This window comes from Crocuta crocuta, unplaced genomic scaffold (assembly GCF_008692635.1).
Source record: "Crocuta crocuta isolate KB4526 unplaced genomic scaffold, BGI_CrCroc_1.0 scaffold586, whole genome shotgun sequence".
Lineage (NCBI taxonomy): Eukaryota > Metazoa > Chordata > Mammalia > Carnivora > Hyaenidae > Crocuta > Crocuta crocuta.
In genome coordinates, this window is record NW_027532407.1 from 2,029,611 (window position 1) to 2,054,774 (window position 25,164).

The following is a 25,164-nucleotide window of genomic DNA, read 5'->3' on the forward strand; positions in this document are numbered from 1 at the left end:
CTAATTATATGGACTCTGGGTTTTGAAGTCTAAAATTAGGGGTGCTCTCTGCTTGTTCAATTGGAAGTGCTCAGGGTAGCTTCTCAGTTGAGACACTCTTATTATTTTTTTTTCGGGTCTACAAATAATGTTTTCAGTGACCCCTGGGCTACACAGTCCAATCGCAGTGCCCACGTGTCCTAATTAACTCATTCTTTTTGTTACTCCGACCCTGTCCTCCAAAAATGTTTATTTTCCCTTGGCCAGGGTTGGACATAAATTTACAGCCTTTGTCTCTTTGAACCCCATTTTTCTGTTTTGATGCTTTTTTCACTTATGCTGACCTGGTCTTGAAATGTATTGCGGACATTTTGTCTCATCCCACCCAGGGTCTTAATCACTCAGACACCACCGGCTACAAAAACCACGCCCACTCAAGAAGGTGCCTTAACCAGGAAGTTTGTCCACACCAGCGCGCCGTATTAGTGGTGGCAGTGCGCAGGCGCAGTTCCCGCCTCCCAGCGGCGTGTTTCTCTTTCCGGGGATTCCCAATATCCTGGCGGGTGGACTCGGCTTCACAGTCAGTCTCTGGTCGCGGCATACCGAGTTCTCCGGTCACGACTCCAGCCTCCCGGACCGCTGCTCTGGTCCGTTCGCCTTTACCGTCAGCAGACCCATGGCCGAACGTGGGGAACTCGATTTGACCGGCGCCAAACAGAACACCGGCGTGTGGCTCGTCAAGGTGTGTTCGCGCGGCTCCGGCTTGCGCTCCACCTAGTTTAAGTAGTTTAAATGACTTGAGACTGTCCCACTCCGTGCGCCTTTTAAAGTTCTGTACAGCTGTCTCGTTAGAGCTACACATATCTTCGGAGGCAGGAGTCGTGCTAGTTTGCAGACGGGGAAATTAAGTTGAGGGACTTTCAGTGTCTTTGAGGTAGTCACGAGTGCGAACCTGCCTGGAACGGATTCCTTTTCCCACCATCTAGTTTTTATGGGGTCCTGTCCTGGTGTTCTCCGACTTGAGTGGTGTATTTTACCCCAGACTGAAGAATTTCTGTATCTTTGGGTGAAAGTGATTTTAGTCCTAGTCTGTGTAAAGAAGTTGAGTGAAAGCTTCTGTACCGTTTTCTCGGCCAGAAAGTAGAACGGGTCCCCGTTGGCCCTTAATGTGTTCTTTTAGATTGATGGCCCTTATTGGAGTTCTCAGGAGAGCTGAGAGAGCTCTGAACTCCCGGAAGGAGAGGGCATTGAATTGGAGTGTTCTTTTAGAGCACTACCGTCAATACGTGTTTTGTTTTTGTTTTGTTTTTTTTGTAAAGATAGCAGTCTTGCTTAGCCCCGAGTGAGCACAGTGTTTGTGCTTTCCTTTTTTCTTTTCTTTTCTTTCTTTCTTTTTTTTTTAAATTTATTTTGAGAGGGCTAGAGCGCGCGCGTAAGCAGGGGAGGGTCAGAGAAAGTGAGAGACAAAGAATCCCAAGCAGGGGAGGGGCTGTCAAGCGCAGAGTCGGTGGTAGGGCTGGAACTCAGGAACCGTGAGATCATGACCTGATCCAAAATCAAGAGTCCGGCGCTTAACCGACTGAGGCACCTAAGCGCCCTCCAAATTTTTAAAGTTTATTTCTTTAGCTTTACTTTTTTTGTACTGAGGAGTGTTGTCTTTTAGGGGAGTTTTATGAGACATATGTATGTTCAAAATGTGATAATGATGCTCTTTGAAGTGTAGGACCTTTGGTTTGTTGACTTTTTTTTTTTAAGTTTTGTCACATGGCTGAGTTTTCATCAGTTAACTCTGAGAGGCGCTTCCTGTCCACCTCTCTAATAAAACAGCTTCCTTATGATCAGTTGTTAGCATGTCAGACCTGTATTATATTTCTCAAAGCACTTGTCACAGTGTAAAGTGATTGTGTATTCATGTGTTCACTCCCTCAGTCACATTCCATGAAAATGGAATCCTTTCCTGTCTCAACCAGAATTGTGTTTCGCACATGTAATTGCTCAACAGATTTGGAATGAATGAATGGATGGTCTCTTATTTTTTACTTCTCAACTCTAGCTTTACTCTTTGGTGCTCGTTTAATTTCTCACAGCTTTATCGGTATGACCTAAAAGGCTGGGGTAAATTTCTCCTACTGTACGTCCAATGGAGAAGAATCGTTTAGGAGGAGATCTCTTGCAGATTGAAAGAGCTTGAAAAAATACTGGAACTTGAGATGATGCATTAGTTCTTGGAACAAAGTAAATGCTCAGTGAATATTGTTTGCCTTACATGATTTGGATGGGTGGACTGAGGATTAGCATAGTGTATTATGGAGAGTGGAACAGAAGTGCAAGGCTGAAAATGCTTGTTAACATGGTGTGTCCTGTAAAACAAAGGAGATTATTATGCCTAGACCAGAGGGTTTGTGTAAAAAATGTTTGGGACCATATACTCATATTATCCTACTGTGAAATAGGGATGTCTTAACTTTAGTCTATAGGAAGTGAGGAACCTTTTGGAGGGTTTTGAGTAGGGCAGGGATGCAAATAATTCAGGGGGACAGGTGCGGTGAAAGCTTGAGAGGAAGATAAGCAGAGTCAAAATTAAAAAAAAAATTATCACAGCATCAGTGGTATGTGATAAGTCTGAGGAGTTAGAGAAACATTTTCAGTAAAAATTGTTGGGGTTTAGTCAAATGAGAATGTGAAAGAATACAATCTAAAATGAAATTTAAAAAAATTTTAAGTGTTCTCTCATTTAATTGTTTTAAATGTTTATTTATTTTTGAGAGACAGAAAGGTAGAGCATGAGCTGGGGAGGGGCAGAGAGAGAGGGAGACACAGAATCCAAAGCAGGCTCCAGGCTCTGAGCTGTCAGCACAGAGCCCCATGTGGGGCTCAAATTCACAAACTGCAAAGTCATGATCTGAGCCAAAGCTGAGCTTTCAATCCACTGAGCCACCCAGATGCCCCTGTTCTTGATTTGTAAAGGTAGTTGTTGGATTACTTATTGTTTGCAGTATCACAGTTTCTTCCTGTCAACTTTGCGTGCAGTATATCTTCTTTTTCTAATCTTACATATTAAAGAAAATAACAAGCTTGTACATAGATCTTTCCAGGATGTGAGAGGACTTTCTTGCCAGTTCTTGTCCTTTACAAGTTTATCTCTGAAAGATGATGAGAATTGCTAGCAAATGCTTTCTGCTCTAAAGTTTGCTCATGTTCTTTCTTTGACAACTTTATTTTTTTTTAATGTTTTTATTTTATTTCTGAGAGAGTGTGTGACCAGGGGAGGGTCAGACAGGGAGGGAGACATAGAATCTGAAGCAGACTCCAGGCTCTGAGCTAGCTGTCAGCAAGAGCCCGACGCAGGGCTTGAATCCACAAACTGTGAGATCATGACCTGAACGGAAGTTGGACGCTTAAGCAACAGAGCCACCCAGGCGACCCTCTTTGACAGCTTTTAAAAAATATTCATTTATTTATTTATTTTGAGAGAGAGATATAGAAACCAAGCAGGGGAGAGGCAAAGAAAGAGGGAGACAGAAAATCTTGACCAGGCTCTACACTGCCAGTGCAGAGTCTGCAGTGGGGCTCAAACTTGTGAATTGTGAGATCCCAACCTGAGCCGAAATCAAGAGTCAGATGCTTAGCCAGCTGCAGCTACTCAGGCTCCCCCTTTGACTTTTATTTCTGCTCCATTAAAGGAGATCCAGTAGACAATGGGGTTTGATTTGCACAGCTCTCAGTATTTTGAACTTGTTCCATTTGCACCGGCCTCAGTATCCAGTGTGATTTTCATGCCCATACTTGAGCATTCTTGGATTTTCATCTCTGGATTATAGGAATAAATTATGTGAATACATCAAATTGTAATGGTCACTTTCATTTTCAGCTTTCCTTGTGTGATATTAAAATATATTACTTAGAAAGTGTGTCTTTGTTTTTATCCAGTCAGAATTTGTGAATAGAGTTATATACCAATTTGGTTAGACATCTGACTCTTTTTTTTTTTAATGCTTTTTTTTTTTAACATTTATTTATTTTTGAGAAACAGAGAGTGTGAGTGGGGGAGGGGCAGAGAGAGAGGGAGACACAGAATCCGAAAGGGACTTCAGGCTCTAAACAGTCAGTATAGAGCCCATTGCAGGAATCGAACCCACGAACCATGAGATCAGGTCATTTTGGCTCAGGTCATGATCTCATGGTCATGAGATTGAGCCTTGTGTCATCAGGCTCTGCACTGACAACGCAGAGCCTACTTGGGATTCTCTCCCTGACCCTTCTCCACTCATTTTCTCCCTCTCTGTCTCTCTCTCTCTCAATAAATAAACTTAATTCTTTCTAGAGTATCTCAAAGTTTATGGGCCATCTTGTACATATTAATTCTATCACTACAAAGGCATAAAACAGGATAAATACAGTAGGGTATATACAAGTAAGATCTCTGAGAGTTTAGAGCAGGAAAATAGTTGTTTTTCTGGCTGGAACAGGGAAGACTTCATGGGAAGGTTACATTTAAGAAGAGCTTATGGAATTGATCAGCTAGAAAAACTTCCCAATAGGGCTGGGGAGAACTAGAGTGTTCAGGAAAAAGCAAATGAAGTAGAATCTGTCCCAGAATATCCATTACCTGTACTGTTCTGGCTTAATGAAATGCCCTTTCTGGGGTTTTGAAAATCAAGAGACTGATGATCCAAATGAGTTTTGACAGGTAATAGACGTGAGTGGATTTAACTTTATGATGGATGTCATCTGCTAAAATGTAAAGTCACAGTTTTTACCTTGTCAGGGGAGCTAGTCCTTTGTAGTTTGCATTACCCTGTGTCTGTTGCCCAGTCTGTGCTGCTGTTAAGGTTGCCTACTGGTCACACCACTACTACACACCTTACTCCAAATCATGATTTAAAAATTGTCGGATGATGGGGCTCCTGGGTGGGTCAGTCGGTTAGGCGTCCAGCTTCGGCTTAGGTCATGATCTCACAGTTCGTGGGTTCAAGCCCCGCGTCGGGCTCTGTGCTGACAGCTCAGAGCCTGGAGCCTGCTTCAGATTCTCTATCTCCCTGTCTCTCTGACCCTCTTGTGCTCTCTCTCTCTCTCTCTCTCTCAAATAACTAAAAACATTAAAAAAATTAAAAATAAAGAAATAAAAATTGCCGATGTTTAAAAATATTTTAGCATAGTTGTTGTTTGGCTTCCATATTTAGACTTCTGGAAAAATCATCTCTAGTTATGGTTGGCTGGAGGGTAAGGTACATGATGGAGAAGAGGAGGAGATAAAGCTAGCAAGGTTATTAGGAGTGGTGAGATTTTTGTAAATAATGCATATCATACCGAGGCCTGAATTATAACAAATGTTACCTCTTCTTGGGGAAGAACAAGTGGAGGTATTGAGAAGGGCTGCAGTCAGTCTAAGTAACAGCTTTCTAGCCAGGAAAAAGATGTGTTTCTGCAGTCTTCCTCTTAGGCATTTTGACTAATGTTTAGAGGATCAGGACAGAAGGGATGGACATCATCCCCTGTGAATATTATGTCCTTCATTCAACAACTTCAGTGACAGCCAAGTACAGCTTCTGTGTTTTCACAGATAGGTAAACATTGGACGTTTGTGGCCAAAGAGAAAGCTAAATACCGGAGAGAGATGAAACTGGAATGGGTGATACCCATAACCCTTGCAGGAGAAAAAGGAACTTACCTTTCATATATACCCAGTATTTTATACGAAGCAAACCTGTGAAGTAGATACTCATTATCTATGTTTTTCAGATGATGAAATTGAAGCTTAGGGTGGTTATTTTACTTAACCATGGTATAGTGATTTAAATTTAGATCAGTTGGGGTGCCTGGGTGGCTCAGTTGGTTAAGCACCTGGCTCTTGATTCATGCTCAGGTAATGAAGCAGTTTAAGAGATTGGACCCTGAATAGGGCTCTGTGCGCGGAGCCTCTTTGGGATTCTTTCACTCCCTTCCTCTCTGCCCTTCCCCCATGCACACTATGTGTGTGCGCACTCTCTGTCTCAAAATAAATAAATCAACTTAAAAAACACAAATTTAGGTCTGTTTATATGCCAAGATAGGAAATGTCTTTTATACAGCTTAGGTCTCTTTTATGAGTTATCTCCCTGGGGAATAGAGGTGATGTGGGGATTTCATATCCATGACCTTGGATCTTGTCAGCTCTGTATGGTGATCTTCAAGAAACATGGGAGTGGAAGCTGCCTGTCATAGGTTGGATTTCCTGGGAACCTGATTCTGAAATGATTAGGTTTACTAGGGAGTGTTCTTGAGATCATCACCTGTGGAAGGAAAAAGATTTAAACAGGATTGGGCACAGAGTATGATGCAGTCTCTAGGAAAGCTGAGGATGATTCCACAGGGAGCCCTCCAGGTGTCCTGAGTTGAGGTATACCCTATATCGACCAATCATTGCATGTGGTTTGTCCCAGGAAGAGTGCATGTACTTGGCAAAAGGGCCTTTCTTCAGTGAAGGCAGTGTGAAAGAGGGCTAACAGCTAAGGGCTCTCTTGTGGCCACACTCCCAATAGCTGGGAGGATAAGGCCTTCGGTACTAAATGGGGAAATGGTTGTACTTAAAGTGTCCATTACAGCCTCTAGTTTGCTTGTATTCTGGGAGAAACAGGGTTTGGAGACTAGTAGTTGGAGAACTAGACATTTGCTGAAGCAAAGTTGGCAAAGAAGCTTCCGGGAGTAATCTTTATACATGTCACCTTAGCACCGCGGCTCCAAAGTCATGGTTGACCTTCCTCCTCTGCCTTGCAGGACTGAACGGGTGGGCGGGTATATTCATCCCATGAGCTTTGATTACTGGTCATTATGGCAGGCTTCGAGTATGTTTGGTGAGCAGGAACAGACGTGGTGTGGCCCGTGCTCTGTGAACTAGGGTTTATAGTCTACTGCAGGCGACAGACATCAGTTGAATATTAGTCCTAATGAAAACGGTTACAGACAGATAAGAACACTGAAGCCCAGAATACTGTTCTGTGAGTGTGGATAATAAAGGAATTTGACCTAATTTAAGGGGTCAAGGGAAATTTCCCTGAGGAAGTATTGCTTAAGTGAGTCATTTTCTGTCAGCATCTTTGGAAAACTGAGAAAACATTTCCTTTTGTACCTGTTATCTTGTCTCCATCTAATTTTCTTTAATGAATGTGGAGACGATGGAAACACACATATCTCACAAGTGACATGTTGACAAGTGTTTTGGGAAATGTGCAAGAGAGTAGAATTCAGGTGTTCTTATAAAAAAGAATTATGTGAGGATATGATATGTTAATTAGCTTGACTGTAACCACCATTTCACTATGTATATCAAATCATCATGTTGTATACCTTAAATATATACAATTTTATTAAAAAGTTAAAATGTTTTAAAACTTCAGCCCTTCAAAAAAAAAGGTTTTAAAGGCTTGGGATCAGTTAGTTTTTCTTCCCCATCTCCCTCGCTTTTTTCAGACTTAATGCTAATGGGCTGGAACTTCTGGGAAGCTCATTTCCATAAGCTCTTGGTGTTGAGTTATATGTATATGATTGACATACTATCTTCATTGTATTCAGTTTTTCATTGAAATGGTATAGAATTTTGGCAACCTTTTGAATTAAATAAGCTGGTGGGCTTTCCTGAGAATTTATAATTTTATTATAATGATAACGATGCAGTATGAGTTCCAAACTTATTTTTATCAGTTAACTTCTGAAATATATTCTTTTTTTTAAGTTGTCAGTTGCTTAGTAATAGGTATAATTTATTGTAGTGATTTTTTTTTCTTTAAGAGAGCGAGCGTATACGGGCGAGGGGCAGAAGGGTGGAGAGGGAGAGAGAAAGAGAATATCTCAAGCAGGCTCCATGCTCAATGCAACCCTGGGATCATGACCTGAGCTAAAATCAAGAGTTGGATGCTCAACCGACTAAGCCACCCAGGCACCCCTGAATTTGATGCTTCAGTTTATTTTAGTGTGTGATATATACTACACTTAAAACTTCTGGTTGTTTGGTGGTCTAATTTGTTGTCTTCATCAGTTTGATCAGAGACTCTTCTGACCTGGTTAATGTAGTAAAGAAGTGTGGTCTCCTTAAGAGTTCCAGTGTCCCAAAATATTCTTGTCTTTTCTTTATCTTAATAGCATTTCAAGGAAACCAGCAATAAGGGACAGAGGCAGACTGGAAAATGATGTACTCCACTATTGGCGTTTTTCTTCCTTCCCCCTTATTTTAAGGTAGATCTCTGAAATAAGGTTTCTCTCTGAGAATGCAGTGAGGCTTATGAAAATTAAATTCTGTATCCTCGATGTATCCCAGTAATGCCATCATTGTTAACTGCTGTCATTTTTCTTACATTAACATTAGCTAATGTTTCTTCAATATCTAGTCATTAAAACAGCTCCTCCATATGTGCTAGGCTATTCTTGCTGCTAGGGATATGGCAGTGAACAGACAAAATATCTGCCTTCTGCGGATTACATTCTAATGGGGAGGGAGAATAGACAGTAAACAAATAACATGTATAGCAGAAAAAGAAATACGGTAAAATGTATAGAAAGTAGCTGGGGATGCTATTTTAAATAGGGTGGGGGAAGGACCTCACTGATAAGGTGGTCTGTGATCAGAGACCTAAAGGATATTATGGGGGCATGCCCTTCAGATACCTGGGGGAAGAGTTTTCCAGACAGAGGTAACAGCAATTCAAAGGCCCTCAGACTTGAGGTGCTGGGAATGTTCACAGATCCGTGTGGTTAGAGCTAAGTGAGTGAGAGAAAGTAGAAGGAGATGAGGCCATGGGCTAGCAGGGGGCTGAAACATGTAAGATATTATAGGGTTTTTTACTCTGAATGACGTGGGGAGCAGTAGCCATAGAGCTGGCAGTGTGGCATGGTGATTATGGAGCTAGACTGCCTAGGTTAGAATCCTGGCCTCACTAGTAATTGTGAGAACCTTGGCAAATAATAACTGGTCTCATTTTCTTTATCTGCAAAGATGGGATAATAATAGAGTTGTTATGAGGATTAAGTGAAGGAACATTTGTAAAGTGATTAGAAAAGTACCTGGCTTGTAGTAAGCACTATGTACATGTCTATTAAATAAATTGAAAGGCTTTGAGGAGAACAGTATCATCTGAATGTTCTAAGATGATGACTCTGGCTGCTATATTGAGAATTAGCTAGATGTGGACAAGAGTGAAAGGTAGGAAATCACTTAGGAGGCTAATATGATTATACAAAAAGTGATGGTGGCTTGCACTAGGATGGTAATCCTGGAATTGGTGAGAAGGGTCTGGAGTCCTAATATGATTTGAAGGTGTTGCTGACTGGATCTGTCATTCAGTTGGTTGTGGGATATTCAGAGTAACTCCACAAAGTTTCAGCCCGAGTATCTGGAAGAATGGAGCTGACTTTTACTGAGATATGGAAAACTGCATGAGGAGCATGTTTACGATGGAGAAATTAGAGTTCTGGTATGGATATTTTAAGTTTGAAATGTCTAGTGAATATTTAGATGGAGAGTTTGAATAGGCAGATACAGAAGTTGGGATTTGGAGAGAGAGTCTGGATATGCTCTAAATTTGGGAGTTGTCATTATACAGTTGGTATATAAATTCACAAGACTGGATGGGATTATAGTTGAGTGTGGGTAGAGAAGAGGAGAGATCTGAAACCAGAGTCCTTTTAAGGTGAAAGGTCTAGAAGATAAGAATCTAGATATTTGGGCATCAAAAAAGAGAGGCCATAGAAGTATGAGGAAAATCAAGGAAGATTGTGGTGACTTGAAGCCAAGTGAAGAAAGTGTTTGAAGGAGGAGGAAACAATTAGTTTTCAAATAATGTTAAGCGGTGTTAAAGATGAGGAGGATTCAACGTTGACTTGGCAGTGTGGAGATATTTGGTTAATGGGGTCATCAGTTTCCATGGAGTGGTAGAGAGGAAAGCCTGTCTAGAGTAAAACAGTGGCAAAGGAGGAACTTTAGTCAGCCAGCAGAGACAATGGTTTCAAAAGCTTTGCTGAAAAGAGAGGCGGAAAAATGGGACAGTGTATAGAAAGAATTATAGACGCTGCTCTTACTAGATGTGTGATCTTGAAATTAGCAAATTTGCTCATCTTCCTGTGCCTCAGTTTCCTCATTTGCAAAATGGAAATTGTGTGTAGGATTGTGTAAAGATTAAGTCGTTAATATATTTAAAATATTTAGAAGAGTGCTAGTCATTTAATGCATTATTATCTGTTGCTATATTACCACAGAGTTAGAAACTTAAAATCATATGTATGTATTATTTCATGGTTTCTGTGGGTCAGGAGTCATGGCATGGCTTAATTGGGTCTCCTGCTTCAGAGTTTCTCCCAGGTTACAGACAGGGTATCAGCCAGGACTGGATTCTCATCTGAAGTTGTGACTGTGAGAGATTGTTTCTAAGTTTCTGTGGTTGGCAGAATTCAGATACTTCAGAGTTACTGGTCCGAGGGTTTATGTTTCCTACCTGCCTGTGGGCTGGAGCTGCTCCTTAAGTTTTTTGCCATCTGGGCCTCCCCAACATAGTAACTTACTTAATCAAAGTGTGCAGACTGAAAAAACAAAGAGAGGGGCGCTTGGGTGGCTCAGTCGGTTAAGTGTCTGACTTTGGCTCAGGTCATGCTCTCACAGTTCATGGGTTCGAGCTCTGTGTCGGGCTCTGTGCTGGCAGCTAGTTCAGAGCCTGGACCCTGTTTCGGATTCTGAATCTCCCTCTCTCTCTGATCCTCCCCTGCTCACACTCTCTGTCTGTCTGTCTCTCTCTCTCTCAGAAATAGGCAAAACATTAAAAAAAATAAAAACAAAGAGAAGCAACATAGAAGTCACCATCTTATGTAACCTAATCACAGGGAAGTATGATACCCCATGTAGAGAAAAAGGAACCCTTTTGCACCGCTGGTGGGAATGGCCACTTTGCAAAACACGATGGAGGTTTCTCAAAAAGTTAAAAATAGAACTACCCTGTGACCCAGCAGTCATGCTACTGGGTATTTACCCAAACAATACAAAAACACTAATTCAGAGGGATACCTGCACCCCTATGCTTATGGCAGCATTATTTATAACAGCCGAGATGTGGAAGCAACCCAAGTGTCTATTGATTGATGAATGGGTAAAGAAAATGTAGTATTTATATGTACAGTGGATTATAGTTCAGCCATAAAAAATAATGAAATCTTGCCATTTGCAATGAATGACACAGGTGGAGCTAGAGAGTATAATAATAAGTGAAGCAAATCAGAGAAAGACAAATACCATATGATTTCAGACCTGTGTGGAATTAGGAAACAAAACAAATGAACAAAGGATGGGGGGAGAGACAAACCAAGAAATAGACCCTTAACTATAGAGAATAAACCGATGGTTACTCAAAAGGGAGATGAGTGGGAGTTATAGGTGATGGGGATTAAGAAGTGCACTTGTTGTGCACTGGGTAAATCTTGATCTCAGGGTTGTGAGTTCATGTCCCATGCCAACTGTGGAGCCTATTAAAAAAAAATAGACATGAACAAATTTTGTAGTCAAAAGATAAAAATGAAAGAATAAAAAAAATTAATTAAATAAAAGAATAAAAGTATCCTAGCCAAAGGGGAGGGGAGTAACATCCTATCACCTTTGCTATATTGTATTGATTAGAAGCAAGTCATAGGACCCCTTACCCCTCAAGGAGAGGTGATTACACAAGGGTTGAAGATCAGGAAGTGAGAATCATTGGGGAACATCTTAAGAATGTTCCTGCCACATGTGGGAAGTGTAAGGACACAAGTCTAAACATCTAAACCAAACTGACTCCATGACAGGATTTAAGTTTCCACTCTAAACTAGAAGGCCTGAGTTTCAGCTTCCCGGAAACTACCCGGCAGTTACACATTGCCCAAGGCAGGAGAAACCACCCTTGCAACACCCAATCAGGAAAGGCCAGCGACCACCCTCCACATTACTAAGGGAGAGGCCTGGAGATAGAAACTATAGATAGGACCCTGTTACCTAATGTTAAAGTTAACCCGTTAGTCGCCGAACAAGACCTTAGGTTCGCTCTGTGACTGGTTGAATTTAAAGGTACTCTAAATGTTGTAATTGGATCCCGCCAACAGTAACGAATACTCTAGACAATGTGTATGGTCAAGCCCGCTGTCAATAATGTTGAATAATTATGATTGGATCGCTGTTCCCCTGCCACAACTTCTGTAACTCCCCCGTCACAAACCCCGTAAAAACCCTACTCTGCCCTTGTTCGGGGCTCTCAGCACGGATCCACGGTGCTGGTGAAGTCTGTGAGCCCGAGCTCGAGCCTGTAATAAAGCCCTTTGCCTTTGCATGTGTGACTCGGTCTCCCTGATGGTCTCTGGTCGGTGAGGATACTGCGATCTGGGTATAACAGAAGCACTTTAGTGTTAAAGTCATCATCATCATCATTCTGATGGGGGATGATTAAATAGAGGAGAGAGGAAAGAGAGGGTAGAATTGAAGGAAACATGTCCTTGATTAGACTACAAGGGAAGAAATTCAGTATACAAGTGGGGGGATTGGCCATTGTTCATGTATTGTTTTTAGAGGGGAATTCAGCATCTGCTGTGGCTACCTGGTAGATGTAGAGAGCCTCTTGATTCTCTTTCCCAGTTGTAAGAGGAAGTCAGATTATCAGCACAGAGGGAGAAGAAAGGGAGAGGTCTTGTGGGTTTGAGAAGTGAAGAGAACCTGTGATTCATCTACAGTAGGAGAGTGAACTGACTAGGCAGATGGAGTTAAATTGCCAAGCATCTTGAAGAGCTTACTTGATATTAGTAGCCATATATTTCAAGTGAAACTATTTAGCATCACTCTGAGGTTTTCTCTAGCTGCTCAGGTGCAGTGTGGAGAAGTAATACAAATCAAATCAATAAAATAAGTGGCAGAATAGATTGGCTTTAGTGAGGATTAAGTTTCTGCCGGCCCGAATGATAGAGGAGATAGTGGCAAGGGAATGATTGTAATGATGGTCTGTGAAATATAAGTCTATTAAGGAGCGAAGACAAGACATAGGCAGCTGAGGAACCATGTTAAGATGTTAGAGTCTGTGATTTGGAGGGATGGAAGAACTGTTGGAGTTGAAGTACTGAAGAGAGAGCCAGGAAGTTAGGATACTGATTAGAGTGATTGCTTGAAATACAGATTATGGAGGGGACACTGTTACTGTCAGGGAGGAGATCTTATGGCATCTATCTATGTAGAGGGCTCGTTTGAACCAGGAACTTGGAATATGATGAAGAAAAGACACCAACTTTCTCCTATGGACTATATTAAGGAATAGGTTAGTGTTCAATAAATTTGGGTGTAAATAATGCATACATAATTGAATAAATACCATTAGGATCTTCCTTTGACCCTTTTGTTCCTGAATTTTTCCTACTGTATACCCAAACAAAGCACTGCAATTTGTTTGACTGATAGTTAAGTGGTTCTTTTTCAAATGAAATCTTGCAAAAAGAAGAATTTCTTTTGTTAAATAGAATTTTTTTTCCCTTTCAAGCTTTGGAAGCTCTGACTCAATTATATACTGACATTCCTGTTATCATTCCAAGATTACTGGGGGAGATAAAAGTGACACCTGACATTCATTGAGTACTTCCTTTGTGTGAGGTATTATGCTTCATGTGCTATCTCATTCTTCACAGTAGGCTAACCTTGAAGGTGTGTACTGATTCCAGAGTTTAAACTACCTCTTAGGAGAAATAGTAGCAATTCAGCATGTATTCTGTTAACCTTTTTGGGAATTAAAACCCTTCATTTTTTAAAAAGTTATGTTTATTTATTAATTTTGGGAGGGAGAGAGAGAGAGCAAGTGCATGTGGGAGGGGCAGAGAGAAGATGGGACAGATTCCCAAGCAGGTTCTGTACTGTCAGCGCAGCCCTGATTCAGGGCTCAAACTCACAAACCTGGAGATCGCGACCTGAGCCAAAACCAGGAGTTGGACACTTAACCAACTGTGCCACCCAGGTGCCTGGGAGCTAAATATATATCTAGTTACAAATAGATGCTGGATCCAGACTGCCTGGGTTTGAATCCTGACTCCATCATTTACTAATTATATAACCTTGGCTAAATTATATAATCCCTGGATGTCCCAGATTCATACTCGGTGTAATAGGGGTAATTAACAGTATCTATCTTATAGAGATGTGAGGATTAAATGTGTAAATGTATAGAAAATGCTTGTAACAATGTCAGGAAAGTAGTAAATATTATATAAATGTTAGTTGTCATATTTAACAATTTATTTCAGCAGATCCTGTATCGTTGGTCAGAGTTCTACTCTTAAACACAATAAAACTTGAATTTTGATCTCATCTTGAACTTGGTGGTATCTCTAAATAATATGTTAGAGTGTTATGCTCCTGTGAGACACATTTTCTGGTGGCCTTTCTCGTGTCTGAACTTGAGTACTTATTTGGGAACATAAGTTAGCATTTTGTTTTGTTAAGTTATTTGACTAGTGTTAGCTTTGTGTCACCAGCTTGACTGACTTTAAGCTCTTGGAGAATTAAAATGATTTCTTAGTATCCCTTATAGATAAAATATAATGAGAGTGTAATACTTAATGATCAGTTATTACAGGCAGAAAGTAACATAGAATCAGTATATCATTTCATGTTTAAGAAGTTTGTTAACATCTAAAACATAATCTTATTCGTGTTTTATTTATTTTTTTAGGTTCCTAAATATTTGTCCCAGCAGTGGGCTAAAGCCCCTGGAAGAGGTGAAGTTGGGAAACTGCGGATTGCTAAGTAAGTTATTTATTTTTGACATCTTAAAAAGCTGTTTTTTGAAATTTTTGTAAGTGCTTTTAAAAGTAATAGCTCTTTTTCAGATAGAGAATTTACCTGGAAAATGAGAATAAGCACATCAAGGATTGTTGAGAGATGTTTAGGTGCACTTGTATATTTGTGTGCGTGTGTATAGATATGCGTGCATGCACACACATACAGCCCTCTCTCGTGATAGGTGTAAATATAAAGTCAGATTTATTGGTAAAACTTACTGGCAGTGAAGCAGCAGAGTATGTAGCTCCTTCATCCCTCCATCTTCTCTACATCTTGTGAATAGGTATGCTTGGGTTGGGTATAACTGGAGGCTCCCAGTTAAGTGCTTCACTAGAAAGACTGCCATGGTGCCACCATGTCTATTTATAGAGGTATTGGAAGAGGGTAGGGAAAGCCAGGAAAACAATGTAAACATCTGATTGATGAAATGACCTTGTTAAAAAGGGAAGCCTCTCAAAGCTCAGCTGGTATCGGCCAGAGGCCTTGCATTCCACCCTGTTCATTCATTTGTAACTAAACTTTAATCAGATTTTCCTGCTTACTACTCCGTTGAAATAGCTCTAGTCTGTCTCTTTATCAGTTAGCTTTTGCTTCACTACAAATCACCCCAAAATTTAGTGGCTTAAAACGGAAACCATATTATTTGCTTATAATTCTCTGGGACATTTCTGTTTGGGACTGACCTGGCTTTCCTGGCTAGAAGGACCTCATTCATGTGTCTAGTGGTTGGCTTGCTCTCAGCTGGGGCAGTGGCCATGTGTTATTTATCTGTAGCATGCTCATTCACATGATGGTGAAAGTTCTAGTAGCAAAAAAGAGGTAAGTCTCAATGTGCAAGCGCTTAGCAAACCTGTGTTTATATCATGTTTGCTAGAGTCCTACTGAGAATGCAACTCATAGCCAAGCCCAGGTTCAAGGGGAGAGCAATAGACTGGTGGGGGTCACTGCAAAGGATTTGTAGTCCTTTTTTGCAATCTAGCACATCTACATTCCTAAATCTGAGCATCAACTGTCAGCCTTAATTGTCCTTCAACAGAATTTTGACATAGTGATCATTCTTATCTTCAGACACTTTTTTCATTTCACTTGTGGGACACCACTCTCTTGATTGTCTTCCGTAGGGGACTGTACCTTCTCAGTCTGTTGCTGACTTCTCCTGATCTTCTCAATCTCTTAACTGTTATTTGACCCCAGGGTTTTCTTTCTAGTTCTTCTTCTTTTTTTTTTCTTACTTATCTTTGTATCTTTTAACCCTTCATTTTGTTTTAACAAGATATTGATTGGAAACAGGCATGATTTTATATCCAACTTTCTCAAGTTAGGTAAGGACAAGTTACAATTTATTTTCTCAAGAAATGGTTACACATTTAATAATGGAACTGGACTTGAATTCAGGCCTTTGAATGGTAAAAAAACTCCAGTAGGTTTCCCTTCCGGCTCTGTCACTTACTATCTGTGAGTCTGTACAGGCCACTTAATCTTTTGAGTTTAGGTTCCTTATGTCTAAAGTTGCCTGTTTTGCATGTATTTTTTGTGAATCCATTGGAATACTATGGACATAGTTGTCATTTATTTGTATATATAACTAGAAAATTAACGTATTTCTGGAAAGTTGTAGATAAATCATATTTTTTCTTGAGTTATACTTTTATTGAAAGTAAAAGGGAATGCAGACTTTGCATGCTTTTAATTGAAATCTGGGGTGATCTTTTTTCTTTTTCAACGTGGAATCCCTTATAATGCAAATAATTACTTTTTCAGTTGTGGACTTCAGAATTTCTTATAATTGGCTTTACTGAAAATGGGAGCCACTATCAAGGTAAAATCTCAGTGATAAATGTCACTGAAGAAAGGCAGACTATGGGAAAAATGTATTTGAATGGGGGAACCGTGTTTTATGTAATAACTACACTAGAGCTCAAGACCCAGATCCTCGTCTTAACTGGCTATTGATAATTATTTGGCTTTAGGTCTCAAAGCCTTAGTTTTTTGTTTGTAAAATGTGCATAATAATGCCTTACCACCATAGAGTGTTGTTAGACAAAATAGCTTATGGTTTGTTAAGATGCTTTGTAAATTTGGGGGGCCTGTGTGGCTCAGTCGGTTAAGTGTCCGACTTCGGCTCAGGTCATGATCTCATGGTTTGTGGGTTCAAGCCCCATGTCGGGCTCTGTGCTGACAGCTCAGAGCCTGGAGCCTGCCTTCGGATTCTGTGTCTCCCTCTCTCTCTGACCCTCCCCTGCTCACGTTGTCTTTCTCTCAAAAATAAATAAAACATTTTAAAAAAATTTTTAAAAAGATGCTTTGTAAACTCAAACGTTGTCCTTTTTCTGCCATGAATATTGTGTTCCTCAGAACCTCTGTGAGAAGAAAATATCCTGGTTGAGCAATGTAAAATCTTTTCTTTTTTCCTTCTTCTTTTCCTTTTTTTTTTTTTTTTTTTTTTTGAGAGACAGAGAAAGACTGAGCACAAGCAGAGAGGGGAGGGGCAGAGAGAGTTGGAGACACAGAATCCAAAGNACAGTTGAGGAGAAAATAGGTAAAATGAATTAAAATTTTTTTTTTTTTCCTTCTTTTTTTCCTTTTTTTTTTTTTTTTTTTTGGTGTGGGGAAGAAGGGACTCTATTGGGAAATAGGATAAAAGCCGAGGCTCAGGAACCCTCTGCAAGGGCTTTGATCCTGAAGTAAAGGCAGCAAGCTAAATAAGCAACAGTGGGTGTGTTGCAGTTCCTTTATCCTTTATCACCCTTTGCTGGGGAGAAAATTTCAAGCTCTTTTTCTTCCTTAATTTAAAGCAGACCGTTTACACAGTTGCATCCAACATAGGGTGGCCATACTCCCAGGTTTGCTGGGAATGTTCCAGTTTATATGTTTTCCCTGTGCAGTTATTAATAGTGTCCCAGCTTTCACTCTCTTAAGTGTCCTGGTCTTGACAGTAAACGGTTTGCCTTTAATGTTATTAGGTGTGCATGTATTTTTTACATTAGCAGAAAGATCTGGCAGATCTTCTACCTAACATGAAATACAATCAGTCTTGTCTTATAGGTCTAGATCCTTTAAATGAGGAGAACAGCTTTATAGTAATTACTAACATTGCTATGGAAGTGCTTAAAAATAGCTTGTTCCATAGTAGGCCTCCTGGCTGGCTGTCTTGTTTGTGGTGTTAATTCACTTAGTTTTCATTCCTTTTACTGAATTACTAAATTTACTATTAAGTGTAGGGTGATGAGGAATGGCTTCGCAGTACGTGTGACAAGGCTATCAGAATTTTAGTTGATTTCAAGCTAAATAGTCATCAGGCTTATGTGGCTATAAACAAAAGGCTCCCTTAATAGATGTTTGTTGTTTAGGATGAAGTGGGAGGATAATCGCACTCTTTCCTTTGCCAGTTAGCATATCGTGCAAATATTAAGTTCACTTCTTAGTGCTGTACTTAGAGACATGGGCAAATAAGTTCCTTTAGTAGAGTGAGACTAGGACAGTGAGAAAAACTAAAAAAACTCAGTGTCCTGTGAGGAATATATGAAAGTACTATGTCTGTTGAGAGAAGATTAAGGCAGACCAGGTGAAACCATCATCAAATATTTGTAAGGCTAGGAGATGTATAATCAAGTATTGATTCGTAGAGGCAGATTAACCAGTTTATGGATTATCTGTGTGGTAAGAAAATGTATATTTGGGTAAAACATGAAAACGAGGTTTTAAAGAGCCAGTGTGGCATACTAGCTATGAGTAGGAGTATGGAGTCATTCAGCTCTGGGCTTTATCTAGTCCTTGTTACTTACTAGCTATGTGACTTCAGGTAAATTGCTTACCCTCTCTGTTTCCTCATCTGTTAAAAGGTGGTGGTATTAATACTTCATGGGTTCAGTGCATGTAAAATAGCCACTAGTGTTCACCTGCTGTTGTTCCACATACTACATAGTACAGACACTGGCCTTGCATCATGTCTGATGTGGTGTGGGTATGACCTCCCTTCCCTGGCACATCTTCCAAAGGAGCAGCAGCTTGCAGTGCAATAGGCCAGAAGCTAGGAAAATCTACATGGTGCAGTTGTTCATTCCAGCAGAGACAGGGCTTTGGAGTAGAGGAATTGCGAGAGGCAGAGGAAGGGGACAAAACATGCAGGTGGGACTGCACCTCTCCCCAAATTTGGTTCTGTTTGTACCTGAAAACAGGAGAATCCAGCCTGTTGTAACAGCTGGTGACATTTGGGCCTTTTCTCTTCGGCAGTTTATGCGATGTTTCTAAACCATTGCACTTGGATTATTTTTATACCTTTGGACATATAATGTGCATTGCATTTCATTTAGCTTATAGTTTTGCTTTAGGTTAAGTTTTATTTAAAAACATTTTCTTAAATGTTTATTTTTGAGAAAGAGAGAAAGAGACAGAGCATGAGCAGTGCAGGGGCAGAGAGAGAGGGAGACATAGAATCCGAAGCAGGCTCCAGGCTCTGAGCTCTCAGCACAGAGCCCAAGATAGGGCTTGAACTCATGAACTGTGAGATCATGACCTAGGCCAAAGTCTGATGCTTAACCTCCTGAGCCACCTAGGGCCCCATAGGTTGAGTTTTAAAACCAACCTTCTTTCTATACCACCATCTTGCCTCAGACAACTTCAGTTTTTCAAATGTTTGCTACATGTTGTATTTTACTGACAGTCATGCAGTCTGTACTAATAAGGCTTTTCTCAGAGACTTTGAATTTCTAGCGTTATTTCCAAATTGTTTTTTTGTTGTTTATTTATTTTTGAGAGGGAGAGACAGAATGGGAGCAAGGGAGGAGCAGAGAGAGGGAGACAGAGAATCCGAAGCAGGCTCCAGGCTCTGAGTTCGAGCTTTATTTCTAAACACATTTAACATTTAAGGTCATGTGGAGGGCCACTAATAAAAAATATGTGAACAAAAAATCAATGAGATAGAGGTTTTCTTTTATAAAATTGACTACATTTAGAAATTCTTACTGTTGATAGGAGTTTAAATAGGTGCAAACTTTCTGAAGGCCAGCCTGGCAACATATATATGTGTTCATATACATATATGACACACTCATGTGTACTTGCACATACATTACTGCCCAGAACAAAGTAGAATAATAATCTTACTGTTTCTCTGCCAGTTAGCTCACAGTGCAAACAGGTCAGTTCTTGGTGCTGCCCTTAGAGAAGGACACCAACTCATCCAGCAGTGTGGGACTGGGATAATGAGAAGGCTAGAAATATTAATAATAAAGTATTCATGCTCTTGACCCAGCATTTTCATGGAACTTAGCTTGTAGAAGAAATAAGTTAGTGATACAAAGATTGAAGATATTCATTTTATCATTGTTATAGAGAAAAATTAGTAACATTCTCAAATCCCTTAGCAAGGAATTAATGAAGTAAACTGGGCACATTTTGAAATTATTTAATACTTTTTCTAATTTAAAACCTTTTTCGTTAAAAATAATTTTATTTTAATTTTAAGTAGGCACCATGCCCAGTGTGGGTCTTGGACTCATGATGGCAAGATCAAGAGTTGCATCCTCTACCGACTGAGCCAGCCAGGCACCCTAGTACTTTTATTTTAAAACAATTTCAAGCTACAGTAAAGTTGGAAGAAGAGTATAAAAAGCTTTTGTGGGTTTTTTTTTTTTTTTTTTTTTTACTACAAAAGGACATTCTCCTACAGTAATCATAGCACACCCCTCCAAATCAGTAGGTTAACATCAAATGGTACTACCTAAACTTTAGACTTTATTCAGGGTTTGCCAGTTGTCTCCAGACTGTTTCATAGCAAAGGGATCCAGTCCACAATCTTGAATTATATTCTGTTGTCTGTTCTCTCAGTTTCCTTAAATCTAGAACATTTGGAAGTCTTTCCTTGACTTGTATACTGTATAAATGTCAACATGCTTGATGTTTTCATGAAATTTGAGTTTGTCTGATGTTTCTTCATGATTAGATTGGGGTTATACACCTTTGGCAAGAAAATCATGAAGGTGAAACTGGGTTCTTACTATATTTTAGCAAGGTTTATGTGTTTTCATTTTTTTCCCATTACTGGTAGTGGTAACTTTTATCTCTTGATTAAAGAGTGCCTTTGTTGCTTTTTCATTGTAAATTTACTCTTTTCCCTTTTATAATTAGTGTTCTATCAGGTAGTACTTTGACACTATGTATAATTCCATTTCTCATCAAATTTTCCACTTTATTAATTTATCTGTGCTAGTGTGAACTCACGGATTCCAGTTTTAGTCAGTGAGTCACAGTTTGTTACTGTCATTTATTTCATGTTCAAATTGCCCAAAATGCAGCCACTGGAAGCTCCTTCTTGCCTGGTTCCCTTGTCCCTTTGTTACATGTACAGTTCAGTAGTGTGGTCCCGTGGCCTTCTGGCATGCCTTCATCATTCTTTGAGCACTTACTTTTTGTCATAGAGAAATGGTTTAGACTCATCTTGTATATTTCTGTCAGAGTCTGGAGTCAGGCATTTTTCCATGGAGTCTTAGGTCTTCTTATTTTTTTAATGTTTATTTATTTGGAGAGAGAGACAGAGAGAGAGAGAATGAGAATAAATCTCAAGAAGGCTCCACTCTGTCCGCACAGAACCTGACTCGGGGCTCCATCTCACGAACCATGAGATCATGACCTGAGTGGAAATCAAGAGTTGGATGCTTAACTGGCTGAGCCACCCAGGTGCCCCCATGGAGTCCTGGTTCTTTCTAGAGGAAAATGGTATTTAGAAACCAAGATCTGGATATCACAGGTGCTCATTGCTGCCTCCAGACCCTGTCAGTGGGCAGAACTAGGAAGTACAATGTGCACATACATCTTTACACCTAGATTTATTTGTATATTTACATATGTTGTAAATAATTTACACCAATATCTAGTTCTAGCTTCACACCCAGACTGATTCTGGTTTTCTCCCTTTTCATGTTTGTACCTCTTTTCTGAAAGTGAAGAACCTAGTTCCTGTTCTATTTAATATATATTCACTTTTTTGCTCATGCTTCTGTTCTTGTTTAGAACCCTCTCTTCCCCACCAGTGTGTGAACATCCTGTTCACCCGACTTGGGCTCTAGCATCCCACAGTAGGCTACTACCTTTGCAGTTCTCCACAGGGATGCTTTCCTCAGGGCATTCAGACTTTCATCCCCTCCTGTCCTCCTAGGCATGCCTACTTAACGCCTCTAGGGCTGAAACAGCCTGCTTCAGGTTTCTTCCAAGGTGGATGTCCTGGAGCTTGAATGGAGGAGGGGCAGAGGGAAAATGAGGGAGAGAATCCTAAGTAGGCTCCACGCACACCCAGTGCAGAGCCTGACTCCAGGCTGTATCTCACAGCCTGTTCCATCTCACAACCATGAGATCGTGAAATCAAGAGTAGGATGCTTAACTGAATGAGCCACCCAGGTGCCCTCCCTCTTTCTCCCCTGACCCTGCTAGGTTCTGACACACTTGTTGTTGAAGCATTCCTTTATGGGGATGGCTTCCTTACCCTTCTGGGCTCTCACACCTTGCCCCAGGCTGTCCCCTCAGCCCCAAGCTCTTGCTTTCCATCCTACTTGGGTTATGCTTTCCCTACTCAAACCAGTCTTCAGATACCCACCTTGCTTGGCTTCACCTAATGGTTTTTGAGCTGACTTTTTCAGGAAGGGGATGCATGAATAGGAATTAAAACAAAACCAACAAAAAATCCTGGAGCACAGTTAAAGACTTGGTATTATTTGGTTGTTTTTCTTACCTTGGAAAAGGGGGTGTTTTATTGGCTGTCAGTGATCAGTGAAAAGTCTCCTCCCATTGATGTCAAATCTAAGTATTTAAAAAGTGTAAGAACAAGGAAAGACAAATGATTAATTTTTTAAAAAGGCCAGAGGACCTGGGCTGGAGTCTAAATAAACAGTGGTGGGGTATTGAGAAATGGACTCAGAGTGATGAAGGACTAACTGCACAGCATTGTGAGGCATTCAGTGAGAGGGTGGACTAACGTGTTCACTTCATTCATTCCTGTGAGAATATCACTGTGTTTTACAGTAGTTGATGTTTATAATTTTAACCACAGGTCATCCTGAAAAGGATCTATTTTATTGGTAATATGGAACAACAAAAGGTCACGTATACTTCATACATTTATACACCAAGACAAAAGAATATGTAATCCTTTTAAAATAAGTCTTAGGTCTTCAAGTACTAATTTTTATTATAGAAAATTAACTCACCTAGAGTTCATCAATCTCTTATCATTCCAGCCAAGATGATGTTGTAAATAAATATATGAAAATAAAACTGTCATCCCCTGTTGTGTTCCCTAATTGCATCTGGGTGATTTTCTTGTCCCCCAGACTGGAAATGTCAGCATGATCTTTAATCAGTCCTTTTCCCCTTGCTTCCTTCTTCTAGTCATTTCTTCTTCTGTCAGTTCTGACAGCTCAGATACCCTGCCACACACTCCTCCTCCTTGCATTCTGCCATTAACTGGTTAAAGCCTTCATTACTTTTTTGTGAGTTTTTGCATTAACCTCAATTCAATTCAGTAAACATTCCGCAAGTGCTTTCCCTGCATCTTTGCCTTTATTTTGATTGCAGCGCCTCTGTCTGAAAGGTAGCTAAACTAAATGCCCCTAGAAGCCAGGGCCAGGGGTAATAGGGAAGGGACTGCAGTGAATTCATTGCCTGTCTGTGCATCTCAAAGGGATTATTGTCATACTGAATTGAGTGGGGGAGGGCATTGCTGCCAAATCATTCAGTCTTTTGAGAGGAGCTGGCAATGCATATTTTTACTTGAAATCTTAGAAAATTTTCACTTCTGTTTAAGGTGGTTCCCAACAGAAGGAGGATCAACATTGCATTTTAATATGTGAAAGACTCTGAGGAGTCCTGCGGTAAATAAATCTGTTTAGAATTCTGGATTCCTTAGTCTGGCCTAAGAGGCTCTTTACCACTTGACTCAAGCCTACTATTCACTGATGTTAGAAAGAATGTGCTAGATTTCATTTCTGTGTTTAATTGGATTATTCTCTTAACCTGTAATGCCTCCATGTTGTTGACCTCATCTTTCATTTAATTCATCTTTTGCTAGCTTTCTCATCTACATTTTCATGACAGCATGTTGTACCTCTCATAAAGTTATTATCCTGTTCATGTTCATGGATTGGATCTTTTTGCATTAAACTAGTACCTTTGAGGACAAAGACCTGTGTTCATACTGTACCATGCACTTGGCACAGTGCCTAATGGTTGTAGACACTTAATGACAGAATGAGTGTTTGAGCCCCTAAATGAAGGCAGGTTGGAACTCAATCTGGTGTTAAGGAGAAACAGTAGTTTTCTAACTGGTCTTCATATCCATTTTATATATATTTTCTGGTACAAGTTTCTAGGAGCATACTTTATACTTTATTCTTTTGTTCATACAGTACATGTGGCTCTCTATTGTCTAAGGAATAAAGTCTATGCTCTGCACTGTGATATTCAGGATATTCTATGATCTAGCCTCAGTTCTCCTTTATAGTTCATCTCCCATTTTTTCTTAGTTTGTACTGTTATACCCAGATCACAGTATCCTCACCGACCAGAGACCACTGGGGAGACCGAGTCACACATGCAAAGGCAAAGGGCTTTATTACGGGCTCACAGACTTCACCAGCACCGTGGATCCGTGCTGAGAGCCCCGAACAAGGGCAGAGTAGGGTTTTTACGGGGTTTGTGACGGGGGAGTTACAGAAGTTGTGGCAGGGGAACAGCGATCCAGTCATAATTATACAACATCATTGACCGCGGGTTTGACCATACACATTGTCTAGAGTATTCGTTACTGTTGGCGGGATCCAATTACAACATTTAGAGTACCTTTAAATTCAACCAGTCACAGAGCGAACCTAAGGTCTTGTTCGGCGACTAACGGGTTAACTTTAACATTAGGTAACAGGGTCCTATCTATAGTTTCTATCTCCAGGCCTCTCCCTTAGTAATGTGGAGGGTGGTCGCTGGCCTTTCCTGATTGGGTGTTGCAAGGGTGGTTTCTCCTGCCTTGGGCAATGTGTAACTGCCGGGTAGTTTCCGGGAAGCTGAAACTCAGGCCTTCTAGTTTAGAGTGGAAACTTAAATCCTGTCATGGAGTCAGTTTGGTTTAGATGTTTAGACTTGTGGCCTTACAGTACTCTCCCAGCCAAATGTGACTACATTTTCATGATCAGACTCTTTGTGGCTTTGCCCAGCTGATACTTCTGATACTATATTCCTAATTCAGCCTGTTGAATTCCTGATACCCTTCAAGATTTAGCTCAGCCTTTCTCTTTTGTTAAGCCATTCCTCAACTCTTAGAATAGAAGAAATGTTCTCCTATCTGATCCTGGCACATTGGGGTTCTCTTAATTAAACATTAATTAAAATGTATCTCTTGTATA

At 40.3% G+C, this 25,164-nt stretch overlaps 1 protein-coding gene across 1 annotated transcript in view; it reads left to right on the forward strand.

Moving 5' to 3' along the window:
• Positions 1-506: 506 nt before the first annotated feature.
• Positions 507-25,164, forward strand: part of GTF2F2 (general transcription factor IIF subunit 2) — a 157,835-nt gene continuing 133,177 nt past the window's right edge. The window contains exons 1-2 of the mRNA XM_077778771.1: positions 507-721; positions 14,667-14,740. Of these exons, the coding sequence (XP_077634897.1) occupies positions 656-721; positions 14,667-14,740 (140 nt within the window). The 5' untranslated portion in view covers positions 507-655. The remainder of the gene's footprint in view (positions 722-14,666; positions 14,741-25,164) is intronic.